Genomic DNA, 20,269 nt, shown 5'->3' with positions numbered 1-20,269 from the left:
ATCAAATATCACAACCACTTTATATGCCTATCATTAAAGAAAAAAATTGAAGTGGAGAAAATAGAAATAATTAGATATCTGAAATAAGTCTTTAATATTAAACATTCAACATTAGATGGAGTAAAAATAACAGTTTTGAATTTTTTTGTTTAAAATTAACAGTATACGATCACTCTGTCTTAAATAAATTTTGTACATTCAATGTCCAACATAGCTCAAACATCGCCTAATCATACACCACATTTCCATAGCGCCTAATCGCACAAAACCACATCTGTGCAGTGTTTCGCCAACCTCACCACACAACCGCACATTCGTCTGTTCAGCCACAGACACACGAAAGGACCTACCCTATTTTCTGGATCGCCGGCTTCCACTCTCATAAATAGGCACTCCCCCATCATTATTACGTTTGGTGAATGCGTAAATGAACCCTCAAAGTATACAGTATGTGAACATTAGGATAGACGCTAACTCCAAATCTCTAATCAATTAAACGTCTGTAGAATATTCTGGAACCCGCGTATAACTCTAATTCTCGATAATCCCCCATGATTGTTGTGTTTGGTGGATGAAGAGACAACCTCTCATATTCTTCATATTGAGAAGTCTTTGTTGAACACTCAGAGAGCCGCTAAATCCGAATCTTCAACCAATTAAAAGCTTGGCCTTGTCATCATTTCGCCGTCTGAAAAGACTCGTCCAATTTTCAATTGTTTATGCGGAAATAGTCTACGAAAACAATAGATTGAGCGGCGAACTGGGTTATTTCACGAACAGAAAAGCAATTTACAAATTCTAAAAGAAATCAAATGAAGAGAAAGGAGGATGGAGGGATCAGTGGGCACGGCGATGTAGAGAAACGGCAGACAGGATGACGAGAAGGATGAGAGCGATGGAGGAGATAAGAGAGAAGCCAACGGAACTGCCTACGTGCCGGCAGAACTTCTCGTAGACTCCGCAAATCTTATTCCACCGCACGTACGAGTTTCCCTTCAGGCCGATGAATGCTACTCCGCCACCGGCGCCGGTCGCCGCCGCCATCACTCCCGCCATGATCTACGCGTGAGATAAAAGCTATGGAAGTTAGTCTTCGCCAAAATGAATTCATGGATTACGATGATGAATCTTAATTACTACGACCTTTCATCCACTCACGAAACCTCTCATATTCCCAGCGTCCCTATACTATCTTCATTAAGGATAGTTTGATCAGGGTCAGCGGCTGGTTGCTCGGGCATTGCGTGGTGCGGTTTAAATTTGTTTACTCCCCGTTAAGCACCGTGCCGTCATTAAACACCGCCTAATTGTCCTGTTCCGTCATCTGTTCTCTTCCAACCTCTACCGCAAGAACCAAACAAAACAACAAGCCCTGTAACGGATGACTTAAGCGAAGCTCCGTTCAGTCCAGTTTCGTCCGTTTCAAAGCTTCATCCCTCGTCCTTAAAACCTAATTTTAACTACAAGTTGACAAGTTTAGGCGAAGAGTCCCCATCATCCCGGATGAAACTCGTGTCTGGCAAGGATAACGGTGACGTCGTTAGCGTCACCCTCGCACGTTCGCCACTTAAAACAATTTCGTCAACTTCATCGTCTAACGGATGACATCTTGGAATAAACTCTTGAAGGTCGACGCTAGGAAACGGCGTCGTCACCCAAGATTTCGTCAATTTCTACGTCATCCATAGCGTCAACGAGGGGCGTGAAGTTGCAAGATCTACGTAAACAATTGACCGAGTGGTACCCTAAACCCAGCTCTGCAGAAGAACAAATTCCACAAGTGGACGAAAATTACCGCGTCGAGGATGAGGAGATTGAGAAGAAGCTTCGTCGACGGCGATGGCTTTCTCACGGCCGTAGCAGAGGTGATCATCGTCCCAAAGCTGTAGCCGGCGGCGGCGGCAAGCGCGGAAAACATATATCTGGGAATTCCGAGGATAATTCGTCAACTGGGGAACGAATAATTCCGATAATTCGATGAAAACGATGAAGCGGAGAGGAATTTGGGGAGTCTCACATGAGGCCAGCGGCGTGATCGAATTGAGCGGTTCTTGAGACGAAGAAGGGGGCCATAGGAATAGGCACCATCGTCGTCTGCTTGCTGGTAGCGAGGACGACGACTCCGACGACGGAAGACGCAAAGAGGAGCAGCCTGATTGCGAAATCGGCCGAGACGTAGTTCACCGGACGCGATCTCGATCTGTCGGACGAAGCGTCCATCTCCCAAGATCGCTTGCCAGCTGACTCCATGAGGGGACGAATAAGAAGATGAAGATGACAGTAAAGAAGAAGAATAAGAAAAATAAGAGATGGAAGATGAAGAAGACGAAGAAGGAGAAGGAAGTCGAGCTGTGAAGCTATGGAGGAGAGGAAAACGGGGTTAAATAGATGAGAGCGAATAAGAAAATCAAAGAAGGCCGAAGAATTCAACGTTGGGGCTTAGGAATTGATATGCGCCGTTTATCCACGCTGACCGTAGCGACGTTCATACACGTACAGATAAGAATGAATAATTTACCTGGATAGTCAATGCACGCGCCGTTAGTAGATTGGGTGGCGTTTTAGATTTGTCTCCGGGGAACTCGGCGCTTTCCTTCTACATCAATTCTCACCTGTTCAAATCAGTCAACCCACCCCCCTGCTCAATCTTTCCTTCATGGTTTCTATCGGACCGCGTTAAGGCAGCTGGCTTCGTTCGTTTCCGACATAGCAACAGTTAAGTAATATTTCTTATTTGATCCTTTTTGACTTTCATATTTGTTGCTCCGATGGGATCAATTCATTAAAAGAAGAGTCGGTCCGAGATATGTCATGTTCACATGGATGTAATGTTGGATTCCAATCATAGTGAGAGGAAAATGTCGAAGGACTAACCGTAAGAACTTGTCCAACTCCTGGGAAAAAGAACAATCACACATTTTAAAGATGTATTAATTCTTCAACCATCTACCCTCCAATCCAACAAAGCAATCAGCCATTCTGGGGAATTCTAAAGCAGTAACTTTTTTCAAGAAAGTGGGGTACGGTCGCCGGAGATTGGAGATCCTCCTTGTATGATTAACTTCAGCCATACAGTTCTGTTGCGAATTTTTCTGTGCATGACGAAATTAAACTGATCAGGTTTTCTGATGAGGAAATCACATAAAACAGAATCCAAAAAGGGATTTGACTGATTAGGCTTTCTATGCATGACGAAATTGAATTGATTAGGTTCTGCGATGAGGACATCACATAAAACAGTTTCCAAAAAGGGATTTGACTGATTAGGTTTTCTATGCATGACGAAATTAAACTGACTAGGTTCTTTTATGAGGAAATCACACAAAACAGCATCCAAGAAGGGATTTGACTGATTATGTTCTCTGATGAGGAAATCACACAGGTTCTAGGTTTTGGTCTACACGAAAACCATATGTAACAGCATCCAAACTAGTTTTTCATGTTGTTTGATAAACGGTATTGGCGCCTTAAATTATGATCTGATATGATGAATAGCATGTTTAAATATAGAAGACTCTAGATGTCATCAAACTTAGGTTGGCATAAGTCCATATAAGAAAATAGATAATATCATGATGTTCACTATGTAAGTGCATACCATGATATCATAAGTTAGGGATAACACTGCAGACCACATAAGAGATGGGGACCAAAATATGATCAGATATTGCAATGAGTTGCAAGTCCAATGAGATGGGTGTTCAATAATGCATATTATTATTGGTGGGGGTATACTCGAGGTCATAATATCTATATTCAAATACTGATCCCTACTAGGAGATAGTTTGTTTCTCCTCTTCCGTACACTAGAGGGTTGTATAGAATGAAAAATTTTATTGGGACCTAGTTATTAATGAATAGAACATCTGATAGAGAACTTTGGGTCTGAAAAGACCTAATCTCCTATAAACAAATCAGTCATCAAGTATCTTGCGCTATGGCATATCTGATGCCAATCCTTTAAAAATCAGCTCATTATGAGTTGTAAGCCAATATCCCTTGGAATGATGCTCATGTTTACCCAGCCTAGGATTTTTCTGAAAGGAATATGAGGAGGATATCAGAAGTGAAAAGTTCATTTTGATACAGTTCAATAGTAAACGTCCTCTATGAGCTACAATTTATTCTAGTAGTCTAAGGACATATAACTTGAGGCAATGAGACTCTTTATGACAGAGTCATTTGACAAGTGAAATAGGGTTCATAGATATATGATATTGAAGAGTGTATTCAAAGTTACGTGTGGTCAAGGGATCTTCAGTCTATGATTATGTGCTAAAATTATTTAATGGTCAAGGAGGTGGTGTGTGCCTGAATAATAATTCTCTGCTACGTAAATACTAACCTCTTCATTGAATTTATCCCTAACTCATATTTAAAGTTCCTTGTTAATTTTAACATGAACAAGAATCAAGTTTTGGTTGAACTATTTAACATGCTTAAGAATGTCATGGATAACCTGTCAGAGGAAAACCAAAAGACCTTTTAGTTGGTATAGATACCAAGAAGGTGTTCCATATCCTTAAGAAGGACAAGAGGATGAAGCATTTTAAGATAGATGTACAACGAATAGGATATAGACAGCAATGATTAATTTTGCTTCAGTCAAGAAAGATCACCAGCGAGGAACTACAAAGCAGTACCTCACTCATGTATCTCAAAAAAAATTGAAGCATGAGGATGTTTTAACCGCTGACAAGTGGACAAATTATGAAATGAAGAGGAGGTCAGGGTATATCGTAAAGGTTGGAGTAATCACTGTATGGATAGTGGAGCTCGAGCTTCTACTGGGAGATAATAACATCATTCCTGTTTTGAAATTAGATGGATATTACCTATTTACTGTGAAATAAAGTTGTTCATATCATTTTATAAATAAACTGATTAGTCGGGAATCAGTAATCAAGGGAAAAATCAGTTAGATGCTTTTTACTATCTCCAAGGCAATGTTGCTCTTAAGAAGAGTAAGAACTATATGAAAAATGCTCGTCTTTATGAGCCTGGGAACAATGTAAAATCAAGATTACCTGAGATGCATCAGATGCATACTTAATGCACTTGATTTTGAACCTTATGCAACTTGCTAATCATGCCTTATGGTTACAGTACCCATGTCTCAGATTTTGGAAATGTTAAGTCCCATACATGTTTATGTGTGTGGCTATATAGTGGAAACAGAATTAAAACTTTTGATTAGATCGATAAAAATATTTTCTTCACTATGGAATCCACATTGTTCATGAAGGATAAATTTTATCCCAACTTGCCTGGCATTTCCTCTTACACCTTTAATGAATGGTTCATAAATGAAAGATGGACCTTTTTTAGGCATAGTACAATTCATGATGAGCTATTTCAATTTATTAGCGTTGCATTGAAAATTCATCATCATTGAAATATCATACCTACTGAACTTGTTCCTAGAAAATCCATAACTTCCATTTTATAAGAGCTGTGCAAAAAGGAACAAAATCCAATTTTATGTTGAAGCGTGGGGAGCCTTAGCCCATAAGCTAAGGCTTGACTCATATAAGCTAAGTCTGAGTACAATAAGGTATGGGTTTTACTAATATCCAAAAAGATAAGTTTTGGATACTAATTATGCCACCCGTATTAAAAAGAATGTTTGTTGAAATAAGGATTGTCTTATTGGAAGACATCTTTTATGAGAAGATATTGGGAGTAAAAGTAGATAGTGAAGAAATTCTAGATTCATAAGCATCATGGCCTCATTAAATGGACTCACAGTTCATAAACTTGTTCAGTTATGTACAGAAGAGCTTCATATGTATGGTCAATTATTTAGACAACTCCAGAAAAATATTGGAGATGAGGATTCAAGTAAATGTCAAGACACTCTATCCCTGACATCTCAATCTCAGACCTATGAAGATATCATTCTAACATAGGGAATGAGCTTGGAATTTATGGATTTATGAATTTATGTACCTACCCTAATTTGGAATTCAGTAGACCTTCCTGAGGGTATGGTACCCATTGGGTGCGAGTGTATCTTTAAATAAAGATCAGTGCAAATGGATTAGTAGCCCATTTCAAAGCAAAGTTGTGGAGAATGGTTATCATAAAGGACCAATAGTTGACCATCAAAAACCTTCTCACAAGCTGTCATGACAACGTTAATTTGAATCCTTCTTGCTAATGGAGCACACCATGATTAAGGAATCTGAGAAATGGATGTCAAGACTGAATTCCTTAAAGGAAACTTAGATTAGGAAGGGGTATATGGTGCTATAGGCCTCTAGAGCCCTAGATAAGGATGAACAAATCATAAAGATCTGTAGCGGAAGACTTAAACAAAATCATTATGGCATCAATAAAATATGAAATCAAGAACGTGCATGGATCGCATCGATGATTCCTTCGATCCTCTAATGAGTCACGTCGAGATGCTCATGTGTGCAACCTCTAGAAGTATCCACTCGGTCCTCGGCACATCAGATATCCTCCTTCTCATTGATGAGCCCCATTCACGCTCCATCAACATCATTATGCCATCCTGATAGCATTGCTAGTGGAGAGGAGTTGTCGGGAGAAGAAAGACAAAGGGTAAGGCCCATGAAAAATTCTGGGCTGGGTGAATTTCTCTCATAACCGTCCCACATGTATACTAAGTGGTTATCTTTTGACATCGAAAGAACATTTGCGTGTGACCCTCTAGGCCTATGTATTAGTCTAGTTAACAGCTCCAACAGCCTGATAACCTTTATTGGTCTTCCAAATTAATTATCTATATCATCAAATGGACTAATTAAAGGTGGATTGATTTAACCTACTCGATAGGTTGAGCCTCTTACACGTGGGATGCCAAGCTACACCTCGTGCTCTAGAAGATACCACGGAGTGTGTATCAACTCGCTCATGGAGTATGTTTGTCACCATTTGCCATGTATGTATAGTCACTCATCCACTTGACGCTCCTAAGATGACTTAGGGTATGGTTTACTCTCAAACCCTAATCGGTGATTCGAGTTAGTACTGATGCATTTGGAAAGCATCAGAGAACTCTTCTCCCAATATTTCACTACCTTGGAGAAGGACTTTATCTCATCGTCTTCCTTGACTTGTCACCTATTACACTAGAGTGGAAGATTCCATCTTGACCACTCAATCGTCTTCGTGAACTTCTTGATGGACCCAAGCAAAGACTGTTTAGAATCCCCTTATTAGAGACTCATTGCCCATAGTCAAAGTACAACCGTCCATCCACAAGACGTCTTTGGTGTCTCAGGTCTAAAGACTACTAATAACACCCTAAATTCTATCTTTATTTCAAGCAATTTCACACAATTTTATACATTTAATGAGATTAAAACGGTTTTTTATCATATATTTACATGAAATTAATGTTTTCAACTGATTTCTGATTTTTTCTAGTTTTCTGTTAATTTTATGATTTTTTAGGGATTTATTTGAGCTTGAAATAAAGTGGCAGGTTTAATATTTAATTTCGAGGTTAATTAGTATGCGGATGAACTACTAGATTTTCTAGAACTTTTTGGAATTTTATAGATTTTTAAAGGATTTTATTGGCTTTTTCTGATATTTATTTAAGTGAGAAATGAGTTTTTCAAGAGGAAAATGATATATTTTTAAGGAGAAAACGAGCTTTAAATTGATTTTTCCTCTTTAAGGGGCTTTTCATAATTACTATCATATCCCTAAAAACAGCTCTAAGTAGTGGCACAGACACATTATGTAAAAGTTGCAGGGATTTAATTGAAAATATGCTTGGTATTTTAGTGATTTCAAGAAAAAATCAGAGGAGAGAGAATGCCCAAGGGGCATATTCACAATCATTTTTGGGCGGCGTTCAGTAGCAATTCCACACTTTCTAAAGGACTTTTCTGCAAAAACAGAGTTCAAAATGCGCCTGCCAATGGGAGCATGACAAATCATGCCGTGTTTAAAAATAAATTAATAAATAAATGAATTTAAATCCACTGGCTTAAATTGGTTTAAGATTCATTTATCAATAACTTTTTATCCTGAAGTCTGATTGAGATGATTTTTTTATCAATTTGCTCGTCTTGATCCCCTCTTTCTATTGTTATGTTGGATCATTCATATCAAGCCTGCATAGATAAAAATTAATTACTAAATGAGTGTAAAATGGTGATTGTCACCATGTAACCTAAGTATAAAAGCTGGATTTCGAGAGGAAAAGCTCATTCTTGATGGTGCTCTATCACAGCTGTAAGACAGAGAGAAGCTCTAGATTGGATCAACCTATCTGGTATCTTTTTCTTCTTTGTATTTGAAAGTTTGGTGTATTTTGGATGTTGTTAGTTGAACTTCTTAATCGTTATTCTTGATCCTTGTCTAAGCTTCTAAACTGTTTGGCTTGAGCGGCATGTACAAGCCGGACTAGGATTAAGAGGAGAAATTGAAAGATTTATCTAGCTATTCCGAGTGCATATCCAGAAAACTATAAAAAAACTTATAAAAAAGGGTTAAATTTCTAGAAAATAAAATTTCCCATTTTCATTATCCAATGGCATAGTTATTCCTGAATTATCAAACCTATAGAACCAACTAAAATGAACCTAAAATTTCTTCTTAATCTCTCTAATGGAATTCTTTGATCCTTTCAATTGGATCAATCAATTCAATTTAGAGCCCCTTATTTCTTCTATTCCTCTACTCTATTCTACCCCCCTTTCTAAATTTCTCCTCTAGTAAGGGTAATTTGATCTCTGTTGAAGATTAAATTAACCCCAGTGGGGTTGAAATTATTCAAGAAGAATATCAATTGGATTCCTTACTAGCTTCCCTTGGACAATACTTGTACTTACCCCTACACATCCTAAGTAGAGTTTTTATAAATTCTATTGTATAAGCTAAAACTGGCAACGACAAGGGTTTAAAATTATATAACATTTACCCCCATTTTGTGCTTATCAACTACTTACCTAGTCGTGACGTGAATCGACTTGATTCACAGTTTGGTATAATACCATTCAGGAATTCATATGGATCAATTCTGTGAACTCTTTCCACTGAACAACACTCACTATCTATAATACCATCTAGTGTCTCCACACTAATGGCTATGGGACCTGTTATATTCATCATATGAGTGAGACTAGATAATGCTATTCTATCTGGATACTTCGATGTCCTTCTCACGTATCCTTTGAATAATAATTTTTATAACACATCCTTAAAGACTAGTGATCTTTATATTACGATCTCATCATAATTCACTAAGTCCGATCATGTATTCATGGACTTCATTATAAGCATCACATGTGCATTGTAATCAAGATGTTGTATTAATGAACATGAAGCGAGTTGTGGAATGTGTGATTGGCTTGCCGGCCACAAATATTTCTATCAATCTCTCACTTGGACAAAAGCCAATCACTCTTAGTGAACAAACCCTTTTTATACAAGCCATACTCAAAATACATTGAGCTAATGGCTCAGTCTATGGATCTGCTACAATGACGGTCAACGGAACACTTCCATTATGTAATCTCCTACTAAATTTTATCTTCCTAATCAAGTGAAGTGTCTTAAGAAGTTCTCTAACTTCAAATGAGACCTACAATATTTCACCTGTGCATAGCACCATTGGTGTAGAACAACCATGTAATGGGGTTTATGATCAAATATAAATCTAAGGTTAGTGATGAACATTTCAATTACTCTTTTTTCTTTAGAGACATCAACTATAGTGATGTAGTTCTTTTCTCGTTGTCAAGTTTCAAGTTGACCTATTCGGAAACTTTATAATAAGTCATACTTCTAGAGTGTATAAGCAAAATTTTAATGTAGACTTTCTATCATTTGAGCATTATTGAAACCTCAATTTTATGTAGCCCTTGAGTTTCAACCCATCTTCTACATGAACTCAAACATTTCCTTTTGTCTTCTAAAGACAACCAGAACACGTCATATTGTTTTAGTGCTCATAACTTAGTAGAGCTTAGGCCACTTTAGGCCTTACACATAGAATAATGAGTATGATTAATCTCATTGTCATGGCACAATGAACCCCTCTCAGAGTTCCCCATCCCAAAACTCCTTTGGTGATGATATCTATGTTTATGGATTTGGAGAGTAGTGATAACTTTATTGACCTATCTCTACAGATCGGTATTCTCAATACGTTGGTTACTTCTCCAAAATCTCTTCATGGAGAAGATATTTGACAGTCATTTTTTTATCGACTATAAGAATCCTACAACATTCTCAATGAGCAGAATGTACTCTACATAAAGAATATGATAATTATGATTGTATTTTTGCTTCCACAGGTCATCATTGATAGCATGCATTTTTAGTACCTTATATTATCATATTTACATGTTTATCTGCATTAAATTACTAATATTTGCATGTTATCAAGCTTAAAATGATTAAATATATTTTTCAAATGAATTTCTGAATGTTCACCAACATTTTCTTTTGTCTTCTCAAGACATCCAGAACACATCTCATATTGTTCTAGTGCTCCTAACTAGAGCTTAGCCACTTTAGGCCTTGCACATAGAATGATGTGCATGATTAATCTTAATATCATAGCACAATGAGCCTCTCTTAGAGTTTCTCATTCGAAAACTCCTTTTCGTGATGATATCTATGTTTATGTATTTGGAGAGTAGTGATAACATTATTGACCTATCTGTGTAGATCGGTATTCTTCATATGTTGGTTACTTCTCAAAAATCCCTTCATGGAGAAGATATTTGACAGTCATTCTTTTATCGATTATAACATTCCTACATCATTCTCAATTATTAGAATGTACTCTACATAAAGAATATGATAATTATGATGGTATTTGTGCTCCCACTGGTTGTCATGTATACGTGCATGGCTCGTTCTTCATTCTCAATGAAGACATGAGATTTCATCACACTATAAAGCTCATATTTTAACTTCCGAATGCCTGCTTCAACCCATAATTGGATTCTGGCAGCTCCCACACTTGGATGTATAATTTTAGGTTGTATTAAATACACTTTCATCTATTTCTTCATTCCATAATGATAGTGTGCTTCGAGAACAATTCTGGTAGATTGTATCATGGCAGCTAGTGTGAACGCTTACTCCATGAACTTTTCCTTTCAACAATTGCAATTTGTCCATCAACACCTAATCTTTATCAAAATATTACTTGCTCATAATGGGTACCATACCCTTCAGAGTTTCGACCAAGTTCAAAACTTGGTTGAGATGTGTGGACCAAATTCCAGAATCCATATGTTCTCGCTCATTCCAAAAGTTAGAATAGCCTCTTCATATGTTATAGATCACCATCTCTTAGATAGAGTGTTTTCACATTAACTTAAAATCACGATGTCCAACATTATGATCGAGTTATCTAGTTCCTTCTACCAAACATATGAACTTCTTCAGTATACTTTTAAACAAGTTTAGGACTAACTCCTCATCCAATGAGGTCATAATATTTATGGATCTGGAATTCCTTTTGAGACTACTTTTGCTTCCACTATCTTCTCATAGAAGATATGTGTCTTCCAATAAGAAAATCCTTAGCCAACAAAACACTTTTGTTCCTTAGGATGGAAAAAGTAGTATCCAAGATTTCCAATTTGGATATCCATAAATTCCATTTCTCATAGTCCTCAACTCTATTTTATCTGAGTCAAGCCTCATCTTACGGGCTAGACTTCCCATTCATAAATTTGGGCTTCATTCTCTTTCGGCAACTCTTGTGGAATAGAATTCACTGACTAAATGGTTGACAATTTCAACATTCATGCAATTTCAATGAGTGCATCTACACATGGGTTCACTAGAAGTTTTAAGTTGCTCGTCACGGGTTCTAGTAGCTCCAACAAAGTGTGAATCCACTCTTTTGATGAACAAAGTGTGGACGACTAAGTTGTAATAGGTAACATTTTCATGCATGAACTATGTGAAGTCCATACTCAAGTATTATTCTCTTCGATTGCATCAAAATTTTTCATACTGTTTCATGTATGTAGAAACATACATCCCCATGGATCAACTGCAATAAATCATTGGCATGTTCTACACTTCATAAGTTTGGAGGCATGGGTACTTTACCCAAAAGGTACGATTAGCATCTAGCATATGATTCGAAATCAAATGCGCTAACTATGCACCCATGCATCTTAGGTTCTCTACATTTTTGTCAATACTACATATGCTCATAAAGATGAGCTTTGATGCAACACGACGTGATCTGCTCATCGCGTTGCACCACTAGGTTAGCCTCTACAAACGGAATGCCTAGTAATGGAATGCAATTGCTTTAAATGGGAAAACGGAATGAGAAATCACAGCAACCAACTGACAGAGGGCGAGAGTCAGGGAAGACACCGGGATGTCATGCCTTGCCAGGCTCCCAATGACCCAAGGGACCAGCTCGAAGTCTGACGGAGTGGGGGGGGACGGGTCACCGTCCGGTGGCGCCCGTACCGTCATCGTCAACATCCGGATCTGACACCGCCAAGGAAATAACCTATAGCGAATGTGGCTAAACCTATGAGGTGAACAATAAAATTCACTCCAGGCAGGGGAGCTGTCAGAGAACAGCACTGGAATAGGTAATGATACAATGAAATAAAAGGGAACGAGCAAAGGGTTGATCTGGGCGCAGGAGTGCCGAGTTCGGTAGCTGATCACACCCGTAGCTGAGGACGCCCTAGGAGAAGCCGCAGCAGCCAAGTTCCACGGAAGAGGCGTGGTCCTGCTTGTCCGCCTGCTCAAGAGTCGACCAGTTGGTGCAGATCCGGGGTTGAGACATTACCCCAGGCAGTAGGATCGGGCAAGGCCTTAGAGTAGGTCAGTCCACGGTAGTCTTCGTGAAGGGCGGTAAGACAGGGGTGGTGGGGAGATTACTTTCCCATGCAGCGGTGGATCCCATCTGAAGCGTAACGATCGATGAGAGGAAGGGGAAGGTCGTCGCCGCTAGGGAAATGATACCCGCCTGCTTGGTCAGCTGCGGGCCCCAAATGGTTGACCAAAAGGAAAGCTTTTTTGTTTTCCTACAGCTGACCAATGGGATGGACAAACGATGCGGGAGACCGACTTCGATACTCTCGACCGAAAACATCAGAGGGGGGGGTCAATGACACGATGGAAGAGTTCTCCAGCGTGCTCAGGGGCGAGGGAGCATGCACAGTGATCTGGCAGCAGGATGGAGCAAGAGGGGGGAGGAGGAAACCTAACGTCGGCGGCCACCGAAAAATACTGCTCCGGCGGACTAAACTTCCTTTTCCAACGTCGCAACTGACTGAGTCCAAGATTGTAAGGGATCCGTCGGCGACAGTGCTGAGGTTGGTCCGAAGGCTTTGCACCAACGATCGGCAGTCCGTCTTTCCAACGGGTTGGCGGAAGATTTGTGCAGAGGAAGACTCAGCCCTGGCGGGCAAGGCAGAAGGTAACGAGTGACTGGGCACACCGTGGAAGACAGAAGTGAGATGAAAGGGCGGGGGATAAGGGAGAAATCCCTCAGGCGGAGCTAACCTTAGAGAGTAGTACTAGCAAGTCCATGAACGAAACACACAGGTCACTTTCTTTCTTTCAAAAAACAAGTTCCCTTCAAAACAAAGCTCACTCCTCCTTTATATCGCAATAGAAATAAAAAAGGATGGGGGGGTGGGGGGGGAGATCAAAAGGGTGCCTTAGTGGGCTTCTTTAGGGGAGAGGTCTTAGTGGGCCTTTCCCCTCACCTAAAGGATAATTTAAGGGAAAAAGGACCATACGTGGCCTTTCCTTTTTTCAAAAGAGTGAACAAAAGACATGACGCTCAACTCATGGGAAATGGAGGAAGAACCCACACACACGCAGGAGATGGTCATCCCACAGTTCGACAGCAATGAAAATAAAACTGGTGATGTAATGAGGAACCTTCGTAAAAACCACGAAGGTCCTCCAAAAGACTACAAAACCTCACGAATCTAAATAAAACAACACGATGTGGCTGTACATCGGCTCGGGCTTCGCGACAAGGTTGACGGCGAGTCGGGGCGCGTTCGACGGCATGGTCCTCCATAAAGCTTTCTTCACATAGTTCTTGCTCTAGATAGGAGCAGTATCACTTTGAGATAATGGTAGGAATCATCCACTAGAATTATTATCTTTCTATTGATGCCAAATCTATCAAAATATTTATCATATAAATGGAACAACTATTAATCTCAATAGTTAGATAATATCCAAATCTGTTCATAACAAATGTGCTGTTCTTATTCATGATAAGAACATGATTATCTTCCAAAGATACCATATCTCCAAAGTGAAAATTGAGGTTCACTATCTAAATAGAGATCATCTTAACTGTTATTATTCTTCATAGCCTCAACTTCATGTTTCCTTTTCCTCAACTTTCTTCCACGTGTTAAGATATTTAAACATCCATATGTTTGACCATGCTCTAAGCAATCTTAACGAGCTACTATGCATAGTTCCTCTTTTAGTGACCTTTCAGACCATTGTGTAAATAATTGTCGCTGCTTATATCCTTGTGTGATAGGGATGCCTTAACATGCTTTGTTCCCTTGTCCTTTTCAAGAACATGGAACACCTTCCCATTGGTCATACCAAATAAGGTGTCTCAGGATTTTACCTTCTAAAGGTTCACCTTTGACATTCTTACGCAAGTTAAGTTCGAGTCATGAAGGAATTGAATGACGCGATCAACAATAAAATGAACCTAGGACAATTGTCCTAGTAGATATCACTATCTTTTCATTTCAATCATCTTCAGCATATCCTCATATGCAGAAGATCCTTGATTAGACTCTTGGATTGCACATCCAAATAACTATCATATAGTGTTATATGGTCTTAGGTTCTTTTTCTACATGCTACCTAATAGCTAACAGCTCATTAATGGTGCACTAACATTGAACAATGTCATAGTGAATGCTTCACTTCTAACTTTTTTACTTGTATCCCATTATCAACATCAGCATTGTTCGAATGGACATAAACTTACATTTTAGACTTGAAGACTTTCATCAAGTTTTTGAGCACATCATAAGTTATTGACTTGTTAATGAGTTGCATCAAACATGCAATCTAGTGGGCTACTTGACGACAAGTGTTTATTGGAGATTAGGTCAACGAAAGACCTAGAAAGTTTTAGCAGATGTTCTATTAAGGGCTCCCACAAAAATTTATCAATCCATACAACCCTCCTATGTACGGACGCGGAGAAATTGACATTCTCCTAGTGGGAATCAAAATCTCAAAACACATACTATGACCTGGAGTATACCCCCCAATGCAGGACGGCTAGATGATGGATGCAAATGACTGATGAGACTAGAAGGGTGACGAATGGTGCTGGAACGGATTGGTTTAGGAATGGGAGAGATCAATCAGACAACAAATCCACATGATCAGTTTCAAAAACTAAAATCCGATGAAATGATGGCGGTGCAGGCCCTTTCCTGGTCGTGGGTGGGAGTACTATCTTCAACCACCGCGACAATGCATAAGCACCAAATCCAATACCTCGAATTCGCGCTCGCAGGAAAACTTACGAAAAGACCTAATCCGCTAGTCGAGGAAAATTCTAAGAAGTTTAAAACAAATCCGACGGTGGTGGATTGTGGAATAGTGGACGAAGAACACACGACACCACAGAGTTCAGGTGTACCTTGGCACCGGAGTGTGTGTTGAGGCTGTAGGGAATTCTGGTCATAAATTGGCTCTTCGATCCGGCCGTTGTGTGGCCCCGCTTGGGAGGTTTCGCTTGGCATTCCAGGCATTGAACGGCCCTGGCAGACGAGCAGTGGATATAGACGGACGCGCAGCTTTGCTACTGGTGCAGGCGATCAGGCTGGCGGCGTACGGGGGCGGCCAGCAGGTTGCTTGCACGAGCGGCGTTGGTGCCTACGCAGGCAGCTAGATAGGCGGCCTGCGCTAGCAGGCCTGGCGTGGGCGGCTGGGTGGCTGCCTGCATGGACGGCACATACGGTTGACTGGCTGCCTGCGTGCGGGCAGCACTGGCGCCAACTCGGGCGGCCAGGTGGCTGTTTGCGCGGGCAGGCGGGCCAGTGGTCTGCGAGGCGTCCTGGTGCGGTGCGGCCGGCCAGTTACTTGCACGGGTGGTGCCGGCACCTGCGTGAGCAGCTGGATAGGTGGCATGCGCAGGCAAGCTTGGCGCGGGCGGACAAGGGGCTACATGCGCAGACGGCGCGGGCGCCTATGCGGGGTGGCCGCGTTGGCGCCCTATGCGGGCAGGCCTGGCGCGAGCGGCCAGTTGGCTGCTTGCACGGGCGGTGCTGTCGCATGCGCGAGCGGCCACGTTGGTGGCCTGTGTGGGTGGTCCTCGCGCGAACGACCTCGCTAGGGCGCTAGGTGCGGGCAGCCCTAGCGCTGGACGCTAGGCGAGCAGACCGTGTAAAAGGAGCGGTAGGAGAAAGAGAGAGGGGAAGAGAGGTAGAGAGAGATAGGACGAAGGGAGGGAACGACAGCCGATGACGCGTGGCGGTGAAGACGGTGGCAGCGGCGGCGATCTGAGATAGGGAGGGGGAAGGCTAGGGCAAGTCCTCCAAGAAGAGTAAAGGAACTCAATTCTTGAATTATAACTTGCCTAAAAGTTTCTTACAGCTTTGGCGTTCATATACACCTTGGAGGAAAGAGAAAATATGGAAAATGATGTAAAAATAAAATGTGGGAGACGTATAATCATGTAACGTCAATGGGCAATTCTGGATCTGTCGTTGATGACTTGTCATGGCGCGGGATGTCTCGAGAGGCAGTGGTGGCACGTACGAAGCCTGGCAGTTATTTGGTTGATGTCGTTGATGATTCTGCGTGCCCGCCATTTTGGATGACGTTGGTGGCGCGTCCGGTGTCGATGGGGTGACATCATCGCCACCAACCCCACCAACCATAATACATATCATTGAGCCCCCATCTCATAGACCGCTGAGTTTGGTCTAAGCAATACCTTCATTACTTGACGCAAATAGATTTTCGTGTAATCCTGAAGTATATCCCTACCAAACTACACGGTTCCTCTACCCCGACCTTGTGTCAAACACTAGTACTTAGTCCCGCCTCCCGAACAAGTGAGGTTGGAGTTGACTCCACCAACCCAACTTAAAGGAATTTGGATCCTAAGGCTATAATGAAGGGGCAACACGCTTGAGTTCGTCACTCTTGCGCTACGGCTTAGAGTTTAATTTGAGGGGTTTATGTTTGGTCTCAGTTATCACGAGGAGCCCTATGTGACATCTCATATCACATTTGTCTTCATCTAGGGCATATGAATTATACATATGTCTTGTTAATGCGACAAGGATGTGAGTGTATCTTCACTATCAATCATACTCAAAATTTTAAGCCCAATATCTAGCTATATTGGATAACCAAAACTTAGGGATCATACATTAGGTCCATCTAAAATTTTCTAGTATCTCATTCCATCCAACATTCCACAATATAATACTGCAAATATTAAATCAAATAAATAAATGGAATATTAAAGCAAAATTAAATGGCATCAAATAAATAATTGTTGGGCTGTCGTCGAGCCACTAAAGGGGTCCTCTCCGCCTTGAGAAGGTCTCGTTCAAGTTGAATGGGGCCCTTCTTCCGCCCTTCTGTTGTCCCGTTCACTGAGCGGGGCTTGTTGCACCTTGTAGTGGTCCAGTTCCGCTGAACAGGGCCCATTCCGCCCTTGCCAAATCACAGGCCCCATTCAAATCGAAGGGGAGGAGGAACATTCCGCTCTAAACAAAGCATGTTCACACACTAAACGGTTTCCGTTCAAGCTCTAGAGAGCTCAAAATGGAACGCGGTGTTACTCTGAACAGGAATGAGCTAAAATAGTGCAAAAACCATCTTTTTGCACTCCGTTTTGGACAATTTTGATGTCATTTTTCATTTAAATCAAGGCAGTATCTGGCTCTAATATCACTGTTGGGTTCAGATGTGGGTGAACAAATGGAAATGATCCACAGCAGAAGACTTTTGTGAAATCGAACGACATCTGTAAAATCATTAAATGTAGTACCTTTGCAGGGATCACATCCGTGATTTCTTGGATCCTAGAGTGAGATGAGTCAAGCTGCTCAAGTGTGCAGCCTCTAGATGTATCTACGCGATTCTCGACACGTTGAATCTCCACCTTTGCCTTGACGAACCCCGTTCTATCTCCACCGTTGTCGTTGTGCCATTCCTATTGCACCGGGCATGGAGATGGGGCGTAGAAAGAGTAAAGAAAAAGGGGAAGGCCTTTGAACAATTCTGGCGTGGGTGAATTTTATTCAGAGCCTTCCCCTTTTTATACTAAGTGGGTATTTTTCATAAAAAACCTCAAAAATTAAGTATATCTTCCAACATCTAAAAGACCATCAACGTGTGACCCTCAAGGCCCATGTGTCAGTCTAGTTAACAACTCCATTAACCAAATAACCTTTATTGGTTTTTCCAATTAATTAACTATATCATCATATAGATTAATTAATGTCAGATCGATTTAACCCAATCGATAGGTCGACTCTCCAACACATGGGGTGCCAAGCTACACCTCGTGTTCTAGAAGATACAAAGGAGTGTATATCGACTCACTTCATGGAACATGTTCATCATCGGTTACTGTGTATGTATAGTCCCTCATCCACATGACCCTCCTTGGATGACTTAGGGTATGGTCAACCATCAAACCCTAATCGATCATTACGAGTTAGTACTGATGCAATTAGAAATCATCAGAGAAATCTTCACCGATATTTTACTACCTTGGCCAAGGACCTCATCGCATCATCTTCCTTGAGCTGTCACCTTTTATACCTAGGGTGGGCAATCCCATCTTGACCACTCAATGGTCTTCATGAACTTCTTGATGGACCCTAACTAAGACTGTTAAAAATCCCATGATTAGAGACTAGTTGGCAATAGTAAAAGTACAACCGTCTGGCCACAAGACATCTTTGGTTTTTGAGGTCAAGGACCAGTTACCCAGCCGTGATGTGAATCTACCTGATTGTCAGTTTGGTATAATACCATTCAGGGATTCACACAGATATATATGTCGCTCAAAATATGTGTGTTATATATGCCATTATTCAAGGTTTTTTTGAACTTAAATCCAAAAAAATGTCCCGTAATGCTTGAGTAACGGGTCTTACCCTAGGGAGGCGATAGGGAAATTCAATTTCTATCAACTTAGGTTTAAAAACTCTTACTTGGACTGATGACGTCTTTTTACTCAAGTGAAAATAATGTTTGTAAGTTATATTTCAAATTCAGTTCATCCCAATCAACATATATTATTTTTTAAAAATTTTATCAATGAGAAATAAAATTTATGATTATTTAGCAATTCTTGAGCAGAATTACGAACTAATCCCCTCACTCGATTGTTTATGTGTTGATTTGATCTTAAATGTTTAGAATCTTAGCATTACTTTTTACCAAATTATTTTAATCACTAAACCCAAATCAAAATCTGCCACTAGTATTCCTTGTTCATTTTACCCAAAAAATTAATTTAGTTTGAATTATGATTTTGGATTCTTTAGCAAATTTGAAATGGTTTGGAGAAGATACTTAATCATAATTGTTTATTATAATTTTATTTGTAAAGATTAATCCAAACTCTCACGAACTAGAAGCCCTAAGGTAACATTTTATGGTGTTTTACATATTTATCTAGTTTGTTTCTCACTGATTTGCAATGATAACAAGGTTTTTATTGAATTTTTATTTCACCCTAATTAATTCGAAATGGTAAAGATGTCCACGATTTGCTAATTTGAGAACTAAGAGACTAAAATGAATGACTAAAAGGTCAAATATCATTCGAAGGCTAAAATAGACTCAAGGAATACTAATTGAATTGAAAACAAAGTAAATCTCAGAATGAAGATGATTAAAATTAGAATTGAGGAAAAACGGCGAACATGAATGAAACTAAGAAATTGGGAAAATTGAACGCCAAATAAAGTGTAAAATGCATTCAAAATAAGCCTAGAAGTACTAGGGATGATTAGAGAATCTATCTAGGCAGATTCTTCGCAATGAACACCAGAATTTCCCACAAATTTTGGCTTGAATTTGGGGAAGAAATTCAGTGACGGATCTGCAAAATTACTGCCAAATCGAGCTCCAATTCGCTCCTAGTTGCTTCTTGACTTCTGATTGGTCTGCACGGTTCTCCTACGCCCAGCGCCACTTAACAACGCCATTATCACCTAAACTGGCCCTTATTCGATAAAAAACAATTTTATTCAAAATTATCTGGCAAAAAAATGTTTCATTAACTTCTAAAAAAATTTGATTATTATTT

The 20,269-nt window shown here is 40.3% G+C and overlaps 1 protein-coding gene across 1 annotated transcript; it reads right to left on the bottom strand.

Moving 5' to 3' along the window:
- Positions 1-748: 748 nt before the first annotated feature.
- Positions 749-2,368, bottom strand: LOC144715636 (CASP-like protein 1D1). The gene is made up of 3 exons (XM_078590596.1): positions 2,018-2,368; positions 1,796-1,922; positions 749-1,059 (listed from the first exon to the last, which is right to left on the bottom strand). Exons 1-3 carry the CDS (start codon positions 2,248-2,250, stop codon positions 838-840), a joined length of 582 nt encoding a protein of 193 aa, XP_078446722.1. The 5' UTR covers positions 2,251-2,368; the 3' UTR covers positions 749-837.
- Between the last annotated feature and the right edge of the window lie 17,901 nt (positions 2,369-20,269).

This window comes from Wolffia australiana, chromosome 19 (assembly GCF_029677425.1).
Source record: "Wolffia australiana isolate 7733 chromosome 19, ASM2967742v1".
NCBI lineage: Eukaryota > Viridiplantae > Streptophyta > Magnoliopsida > Alismatales > Araceae > Wolffia > Wolffia australiana.
This window is presented reverse-complemented; position numbering and strand designations above follow the sequence as displayed.

Coding starts and splice junctions, on each gene's coding strand:
- LOC144715636 (XM_078590596.1), bottom strand. CDS start 2,250: ATGGAGTCAGCTGGCAAGCGATCTTGGGAGATGGACGCTTCGTCCGAC. Junction 1,923..2,017: donor GATCACGCCGCTGGCCTCAT/GTGAGACTCCCC, acceptor CGGAATTCCCAG/ATATATGTTTTCCGCGCTTG. Junction 1,060..1,795: donor ATCTCCTCATCCTCGACGCG/GTAATTTTCGTC, acceptor TCTCACGCGTAG/ATCATGGCGGGAGTGATGGC.